The sequence below is a fragment of the Felis catus genome, chromosome B3, assembly GCF_018350175.1.
Source record: "Felis catus isolate Fca126 chromosome B3, F.catus_Fca126_mat1.0, whole genome shotgun sequence".
NCBI lineage: Eukaryota > Metazoa > Chordata > Mammalia > Carnivora > Felidae > Felis > Felis catus.
In genome coordinates this window covers 2093600-2102942 of record NC_058373.1, presented here as the reverse complement: position 1 = coordinate 2102942, position 9343 = coordinate 2093600, and the positions used below count along the sequence as shown (strand labels likewise).

At 56.6% G+C, this 9343-nt stretch overlaps 1 protein-coding gene across 1 annotated transcript; it reads left to right on the top strand.

The window, feature by feature from the left end:
* Positions 1 to 243: 243 nt before the first annotated feature.
* On the top strand, positions 244 to 9057 carry MESD (mesoderm development LRP chaperone). The gene is made up of 3 exons (XM_023254810.2): positions 244 to 481; positions 6559 to 6791; positions 8024 to 9057. The coding sequence occupies exons 1-3, from the start codon at positions 278 to 280 to the stop codon at positions 8286 to 8288; spliced, it is 702 nt and encodes a 233-aa protein (XP_023110578.1). The 5' UTR covers positions 244 to 277; the 3' UTR covers positions 8289 to 9057.
* The last annotated feature ends 286 nt before the right edge of the window (positions 9058 to 9343 follow it).

The window sequence follows — 9343 nt, the reverse complement described above, 5'->3', positions numbered from 1 at the left end:
TCGGAACGATAGCCCGGGGGCGGGGCGTGGTAAGGCCGTGAGGGCGGCGGGGGCGGGCCCAGGGGCGGGGTCTACGGTGGGGCTGACGCGAGCCCGGAGGCGGGCACGAGGCGGGGCGTGGCGGGCCTGCGCGGTCCGGGAGGCGGGGCCGGGGGGGGGTTGGGGCTGGAGCGGGGCGTGGTAGGTCGGCGCGGGCTGGGAGGCGGGGTCGGAAGGAGAACCCGGGGGCGGGGTCCGCGGCGCGCGCAAGCGTGATCTCCGCGGTGGCGCGGCGAAGATGGCGGCCTCCGGTTGGGTGCGCGCGGCCCTGGTCCTTCTCTGCGCCTCTGACCTGCTGCTGCCGCCGCTGCTGCCGAGGGCCTGCGCTGCCGAGGGCGCGGCCGGGACGCCCGGGGAGGCCAGCCCGCCCCCGCGGAAGAAGAAGAAGGATATTCGCGACTACAACGATGCGGACATGGCGCGTCTGCTGGAGCAGTGGGAGGTCCGCGCGCGCGCACCCGCCGGCTGCTCTCGGTCCCGGGCCCCGCTCCCGCTGACCTCCGGCCCCTCTGCCCGGGCGCCCTCCACACCCCGTCTCGGTGTCGCCCTCTCTGCCAAGGCCGGGCGGCCTTGCTGCCCGCCCCAGCCTCACCCCAGTGCCCCCTTGCGCCCTTCCGGGCCTTTCTCGGCGCCCTGGTGGTCAGTGAGCCCGGCGCGTGGGGAGGGGGACCTTTTGCACGCTGCTCCTCGAGGCTGGGCTGAGCGGGCGGGTGAGGGGTACACAGCGAGGGTCATCTCCCCTTTACTGGTTCTCCCGTCTTCTGGACCAGAAGCGTCCAGACTCCTCGTTCCAGTATATTTCTTGCTGAGGGTTTTGTAATTTGGGGAGTGGGGGTGGGGGAGGTCAAAAGCTGGTGCTCACATTTCGTTTAAAGGAGCAAAGACTTGTTTTTGTGAGAGTAGGTTTTTCGGTTTGTTGCCTGAGTGCTCTGGAGTGTGTGATAAGGTTTTTAGATGAGGTTCACTGAAGGAAAACTCGTGCCTTTTTTCCCTTGCAAAAGTGGTTGAACGGTCCTGGCTCATTTGCAGAGCTGGTGGAGTGGAGTCCGAAACTTGGGTTCTTTTTTAAAGTTTGTGTATTTTGAGAGAGAGAAAAGAGAGCATGAGTGGGTTAGGAGCAGAAAGAGGGGGAGAGAGAATTCCCAGCAGTGCAGAGCGTGAGGCGGGGCTGGAACTCAAGGAACCCTGAGATCGTGACCTCAGCGGAGTTCAAGAGTCAGCCGCTTAACCGACTAAGCCACCCAGGCGCCCCGAGAAACTTGGGTTCTGCTGGCCGTGTAACCTTGGGCAATTCCCGTTTCCGCCCTGGGCTTCAGGTTCCTTATCTGCAAAATGAGGTTTTACCCGATGATGCCTTCCCAGGCTGGTGTCTTCTTACTTTGTGGTTATCTCCGTGTGCGTGCCTCATTTGACAGAGACTTTCAGACGTGAGTTTAAAATACCATCTGATGAATTTGACTAGGAGAAAGCAGACTTGTACTTCCATGCGTATCCGCAGCTGATGGCAAGATGGGGGTAGCTATGAGTGTGCACGGGGTAGATACGAGTGTGCACACTGCTAATGAAGAGGGAACGTCTCGCAGCAGCTCCTTCCCTGTTTACGGTCTCCCTTGTAATCGCCCATCTGTTTATGGTCTAGCTACTGAAGTGTCTGATTCCCTAAAGTAAGAGCGCTGTCTCTTGAGGAGGAAATAATACCTTGAAGTACTAAGTTAGACAGAAACGGAGATGAACAAGGGATCCGACCATCAGGAACAGCAGTGACGGTACAAACAACCATAATACAAAGTAGGAATTGCGGAGTACTGTGGGAAGAAGGTGCGGTGGGACTTTCAGAGGGTTCCAGGGAGCACAGGGCATCTGGCTAGAGGCAGGGGCGACGTGGAGAAGGGCAGCGGGAGCTGGGGGGGGGGGTGCAGATAATAGAGGCCAGGCTTGGCAGCTAGACTGGCTGGGTTCAAACCACTTGTGACTTTGATGGTGAAAGTCTCCTTACCCACAAAACCGAGGCGTTCGCAATGCCCACCTCAGAGTAGTTTGAGGATTAGCCGAGGAAACCTGGGAAGAACCTGGGATAGCGCCACTCTGATGGCAAGCCGTGCTGGTAGGAATAGTTGGGTTAGCTGGAGAAGGCTGCGTTTGAAGCAAGGTAGTGAGCGGTCCGGGTGGAAAGGCCGACGCGAACCAGGCTGCGCTGGGCCTCCAGTGTTCCGGGGTCTTCGCTTAATTTAGAAGACAATACACGGGCCCTGATGAGTTTGCAAAGCTGTGTGACCCAAATACTGCCATAATGGAACGCTTCCGTGTGATCGTTCATACCTTGGGACTGACACGCGTGTTCCCTCGCTCGTGTCCCCTCCGCGTGCAGATGGTTTTTACAGCTCAGAGCCCGGCGTCAGGGTCATTTCCCGCTGTTGGTTTTCTCATTAGACATATTAAGCATTTCCCCAGGTGACTGCACGGCCTTCGTAACGCTTTGAGAGGGTTCAGAGTGTGCCCCGGAGTGAGGTTCCAGCTGTGGCGGGGGTTCTTGAATCGTGGGCTATCATGATTAGAAAAATTGGTCAGCAAAGTTTAGGATGGGTGGGCAGAGAGAGACTCCGAAGGCAGAAACAACTTCGTAGTTAATACTTGCTGAGTTTTTGTTTTGTAACAGGACTGCCCTGGGCATGCGCACTCCTTTAATGCTCTCACCCTGCTTTCTAGATGATGACTTTTGAAGCCCAGAGAGGTTGAGTAACTTGCCCCACGTCATACAGCATATAAGCTGAATTCCGAATTTCGTCATTTGACTCTCAAGCCTATTCTTTTCACCATTTTACTGCCTGGCCGTGCACCCTGGTGAGCCGAAGTACAAGTGCAAGGTGATGGGAGGGCCTGCATGAGCTGGAGTCTCCTGGATCAGAGTGGAGGGGGGAATGTGAGAGAGTGTGCTCAACTTGGTAGCTGGCGGTTGTGTGACCAGGCAGGAGACAGCATGATGTGCTGAAGGCACAGGGGTTTTGAACCCGGCCTTACTGCTTGTAAGTGTGACCCTCATTTTCCTTAACCGTGAAGCCGGACAACCTCCCCCTTTGCAGGGTGCCGTGCAGACCAGGTGAGCTAACATTTGCACACCATCCACAAATGTGAGTGCCCTTCCCCGGTGGCAGTGATTTTTCCGTGGGAGAGCTTTTTTGTGAGAAACAGTACTTCCTCCCCCAGGGGGCGATCCCTAAATCCCCCCGCCCTACCTCCTTCCCACTGGTGTGAGAATCATTCTTCCATTGAGATGCCTGCCTCCCGGGTCAGGTGGGGCAGAACGGGAACCCTTTCCTCTGTGTTAGGTTCAATGCTGAGTCCCAGGTGGTGTAGGAAAACCGAAGGCAGTGCTTCCGTTCTACACGCCAGCAAGGGGCAGGTGAGGGGCGGATCCCAGCGCCAGAAATGTGGGTTCGCTCTCCAGTGTCGGTGTCACCCCTGCTAGCATGTGACCTCAAATAAGCTGTTTTCTTCTCCGAGGCTCATCCCCCTCATCTCTTCAGTGGGGGCCTCGCAGGGCTGCCCTGAAGGTTGGGCGCGTGGCAGCCAGTGTTAGCATCAAGGAGCACAGGAGGGAGGAAGAAAAGGGTCTGCAGAAAGAGGAGTTCAGCTTTGTGACTATTGACTGTGACCAGCAGCCAAGGAGAAGCAGGGAAGAAGCAGGGAAGCCGTTGAAAATGCCTGGAGGCAGGGTCGGGCTGTGTCTGGGGAATGCCTGACCTGTGACAGTCCCACCCCTGCCCAGGGGTAGAGGCTTGATTGCTGCAGGAGTAGCGAAAGTGATAAGAACATATCAGATTGCCCAGGGGAGAAGCCGAGGGGCATGGGAGGAAGTAAGTAGAACCCGACTCTCAGCCACATGAGGTACTGTTCCATGAGGTACTGTTCCTCCCCCTCCCCTCCCCCCTTTTTGGTAACTGATACACACACAAAAACCTAGAAGGTGGAATTCAAGTTGTTTGAAACAATCCTTACCCTTGCTGTTTGCACTAGACTTCTGATCAGTTATGTTTTCATTGAAAAGAGATGCTATGTGTGACCTACGGAGTTAACTTCGTGATCATTAGTGAAGTCAGCGTGAAAAATACAAATATTCTAGGTTACTGAGCCAACTCGAAGTCTGAAGGTGTTTTAAGAAGCGATAGCACATGTTAGGGAGGAATAAAACGGAGATGGAGACAGCCTGTGAATTCGGTGACCGGGAGGTCCTACGTCATCTCCACAGCTGGTTGCGGGTCTGATCGTTGGGTGTTTATGGCCTGCCTTTATGTCACTGAACCCCCCAAACCCTAGGAGGGAGATGCTGTCCCTCCCTACCCCGTTATAGGTGGTTTTCCAACCTGCCCAAGACCCTCTGACTGCACAGCACGTGCCTCTGTGTGCCAGTCGCCGTAGACTCTTAAAGCAAAATGAGGAAGAAACGGGTTGGTAGAGAGAGTGGCAGAGATGAGAAGCTCTGTGCATCGTGTGTAGTCACTGTTGGGGCCGTGGGGCCAGCTGGTTCTGCTTTTCTGTTTAAAGATGAGGAAACAGGCCCAGGGGAGGAGGGAGTCCCGGCCGCGGTCAGCCGGCTAGCTAGATGGGGCTCACGCAAGGTCCCAGGTCTGATGCGAACGTGGGGCACCTTCAGGCACCGCTGTACGAGTTCCTGTGCTCACCTTTCATTAGGGGCATTTTAATAGACTGTCGACGTTCTCGCCAGTTTGTCATGAGGACCGAGTAAGAGAGAGATACGGGCTCTTCGTGTCATTTTAGGTTAGTCGTTTATCGGGGTGTTCGATAACCGCTTTATTGAGAGAATTCACACGCCCGACAGTTCACCCAAAGTGTACGTTTCCGTGGTGTTTTCAGAGGGGCGTGCCGCCGTCACCACTGTCAATTTTAGAACGTGTTCGTCATCCCAGAAAGAGACTCTCGTCTCGGTTGCCCTCTCCCACTTCCCCTGACCCTCCAGCCTGTGGCCGGCAGCCACTAATCTCTGTTCTGTTCTGGACGCTTCATGCCAGCCGTCTCGCACATCGGGGTCTTTTGCGTGAGGCTTCTTTCACTTTAGCATAGTGTTTCCAAGGACCACCCGTTTGGTGACTTCTCTCGGTACGTCGTTTCTTTTTGTGGCTGGAATTACTAGGCTTTTCTCCGAGGAACTCTGATTCTTAAATATTTTTATTCATCGCTCTGCCTGCCTACCTATGAAGAATCACGTGGTCCTTCGGCCACCACAGGGCATCGTCTTCCTCCTGTAGTTCTGCCCCTAAGTGAAGAACCGGGTGTCATTGTCCCTAACGTATTTCCTCCTTGGCTCCAGCCTGGAAGTCACAGATGGTAGCGTCACAATTGCTTGTTCACACGACTGCAGAAAACGAAGCCTGCTAACTAGAGTTGAGTGAGGAGTTCAGGTTGTTTTATTAAAAATTATTTTTAGGGGCGCCTGGGTGGCGCAGTCGGTTAAGCGTCCGACTTCAGCCAGGTCACAATCTCGCGGTCCGTGAGTTCGAGCCCCGCGTCAGGCTCTGGGCTGACGGCTCAGAGCCTGGAGCCTGTTTCCGATTCTGTGCCTCCTTCTCTCTCTGCCCCTCCCCCATTCATGCTCTGTCTCTCTCTGTCTCAAAAATAAATAAATGTTAAAAAAATTTAAAAAAAATTATTTTTAATGTCTATTTTTGAGAGAGCGAGAGAGACAGAGCACGGGCAGGGGAGGGGCAGAGAGAGAGGGAGACACAGAATCCGAAGCAGGCTCCAGTCTCAGCCGTCAGCACAGAGCCCGACGCGGGGCTCAAACCCAGGAGCCGTGAGATCCTGACCTGAGCTGAAGCCGGAGGCTTAACCGACTGAGCCCCCCGGGAGCCCCAGACAGTTCTTATTTTTTAGTTGACGTTGATACACATGAAATGCAGATTTTAAGTATAGCGTGCAGGAGTTTGACCGGTGAGTATCTGTTGTCCGCACCCCCTGTCAAAGTAGAGACCATTTCTGTCATCTCGGAAGTTCCCTTGGGCCCCGTCCTAGTCAAACCCACCTCATCCCCCACCCAGAGGCCACCGCTGTTCCTAATTTCTTAATTGTGTCTCATCTCGAACTTTAAATAAATAAGTTTATAGTGTTTCTGATTTTGGGCCTGGCTTCTGTCAGTCAGTATTGTCCTTTTGAGGTTTGGGGCACACCATCAGTGTTTTCTTCTTCTTCATTGCTGTGTTGTGGTTCATTGTGGGACCAAACCAGAATGTGGCCGTATTTACAGGCCACCGTATCGGGTAGATTCTTTGAAGCCATCACACAGGGGCCTCGGGTATCGGTGACCCGGAATGACGACGGGTGGTAAGTCCTGCCTGAGACTCGGGCTTTACCTGAAGGTCAGGTAGAGGAGGACAGCTCCCGGGTCTCCTTTTCCTGTGCTAACGTGGGTCACCGCACCTGCGGGCACGCGCCGCCCTTCTCGCCTGCCCCGCTTGACAAGCACATTTCTGATGATGCGTGACGCTGTGTTTTGTGTCCTCATAGAAGGATGACGACATCGAAGAGGGGGACCTCCCGGAGCACAAAAGACCCTCAGCCCCTATCGACTTCTCCCAGATAGACCCGGGCAGGCCCGAGAGCATCCTGAAGATGACGAGGAAGGGGAAGACGCTCATGATGTTCGTCACTGTGTCCGGAAACCCCACTGAGAAGGAGACGGAGGAGATCACCAGCCTCTGGCAGGGCAGCCTTTTCAACGCCAACTACGACGTGCAGAGGTGAGGCGGCGGGCCCTCTGAGAAAACCGTAGGTGGTGCTGGGACTTTTCCCCAGTCTGGAGCGGGAGCCCTTTCTGGCGGTGCCTCCCTCGGGCCCAGGACCTTTCCTGCCTCGGGTTTCCTCTTTGACGCTTCTGTTTATCCCTGCCTTTGTTTTCTTTTTAAAGAAAAACGTTTATTATTGGTCAAGGCCCGTAAGTTTTTTTGCTTTTTTTTTTTTTTTTTTTTTTTTACTATCTCATTTGATCATAAAATTTTATATATCTTTATACCTTCAGCTGTTTTTTTTCTGAGTGCAGCTGACAAACGGTCTATTAGTTTTGGGCGAACAACGTAGGGTTTGTCAGCTCCGTGTGCTCTGCTCCTTATGCCTGTCACTCCCCCCCTCCCCACCCCCCTGTCCCCACACAACACTAGTACAGTGTCAGTGGTCAGTGACCTTATCTCCTGTGCCGGGCTGCATAACTTCTGTTTCATCTGGGGAAGACTGGGCAGGTGGTTGGCCTCTGGGGGCAGACTAGTCACAGCAGGACAGGGCGCCCCCCCCCCCCCCCCAGGAGAGGTTTCTCACCCCGGAGATCCTTCCGTGTGTGGCCGTGTTCACACACGCTGGGACCAGACTGCTAAAAGGTAACTGATCCGAGGTCGGGGGTCCGGTTTTCATAGCCCAGTACGATCCTGAGATGCAGTTTTTGAGAAGTTTCTTGTTCCTCCTCAATTCAGGGTCTTCACGCGTCTTAGTTTAGGAAATAGCAGTGACAGGCAGACACGAAGGGGTACCGAGCACGACGCTCGGTGCTGTCGTCGGCCTGCGCGCAGGCCGAGGGGACCGGTCAGTGTGCCCCTGACGCCCCTGTCCAGAGCCACCGCCCCTCTCTGCGGGGTGGGCTGGGCGCGGCCCCCCAGGAGCGGAAGCTCCGTGCCCGCCGGCCACGCCGGTGCTCCACCCCGGGGCTCATCCCCTCTGCTTTGCCCCTTGGGGCCTGTTGAGTGTTGACACCCCAAGGCGGATCCAGATCGTTCCCGGGGCTCTGCCTCCGAGACTGGAGCCGAGGGGTTGCATGGTTCACTCAGCTCGGTCGGGTCGTGCTCGTCACCGTCAGTAGCTACCGGGCCTCGAGGAGTGTAGCGTTTTGTTGTGTCGAAGTTGAGAGGAGTTGTGCGACGTGGCACAGGGCGGCTGTGCCCGTTAGCGCTTCACCCGCGTGTCCTGACCGCGTGTTTCTGTCAAGGTTCATCGTGGGGTCCGACCGGGCCATCTTCATGCTTCGGGACGGAAGCTACGCCTGGGAGATCAAGGACTTCTTGGTCAGTCAGGACAGGTGCGCCGATGTGACGCTGGAGGGGCAGGTGTACCCCGGCCGGGGAGGCGGCGGGGAGAAGAATAAAACGAAGCAGGAGAAGGGCAAGAAGAGGAAGGAGGGGGAGCCCAAATCCCGGGCCGCCGAGGCCGCGAAGGAAGACAACCGAGCCGGGAGTAAGAGGGCGGAGCTGTAACGGGGCCTCCCCGGCCGCCTCGGGGGCGCCCCGGGCTCGGGCTCGGGCTCGGGCGGGGGCGGGAGCCACTCCCCGGAGGATCCTGCGCCCCGCGACCGGTGGGCGTCCACGCCGGAGTTCCCGTTTAAGAGGCTTCGAGCGAGAAGACGGCGGCCTCGGCGTTAGCGTCGGACTCCGGCGCGTTCGAGGTTCCTGTAAAATCACTGTAAATGGAAACGGTGGCCCTGCGCGTCCGGGGCGGCACTGGCTCCGGAGGCACCCCTCCCCCTCACTGCCCTGGCTCTGCCCCGGGGGCCGCCGTGTCCCTGCCCCCCTCGTTTCCGCTAGCCGGACGGCCGCCGGGTCCCAGTCAGCCGGACAGACGCCGTCCCTGGGACCGGGCCCCGCGGGCCGCAGACCCCGCCTCCGTGACCGCGAACTTCCGCCCTGGCGCAGGGCTCGGTGCCCGTCCGCGCCGCACGGTCGGGACGCGGGATGCGGCACCCCGCACGCGCGCGGTCACGTGGACGTGCACCGTCCCGACTTTGAATTTGACTGGAATCCCCGCCGTCAGTCGGGGACACCTCCCGACAGCCTCCGGTTTCGCGCGGTCTGTAAAGGCCGGGAGTTGTGCCTGTGTCCTGCTTGGGGCGGCCGTGCGGGCGGCGAGGGCTCAAACGTGCCACTTCATGTGACGGCCGTCAGGGTGTGAATCGGGAGCCGGCGGCGTGTGACGGAAGACTCCGTAACCTCATCGTTTCTAAACGTTTTTTTTGACAAAGTGCCTAAATCTGTGGTGTTTTGTATGGTACTAACGCGCCCTGTAATGTTCATGTGTCAGACCTGCCCTGCGTCCGAGTTACAGAATTTATATGCAGGTGTCATTTTTAAGGACTCACATTGTTTTTAAGGACTCACAATTTTAACAGATTGAAAAGAGCACACGGACGTGGTTAGGAAACGTCACTGCTGCAGGAGGGTCCAGAGTGAAAAGTCTGTGCCTACCCCTGCCACGGCCTTGTCTCAGTGCAACCTCCTGTTAATCTGTTTCCAAAAAAAAAAAATTCACTTCCCGG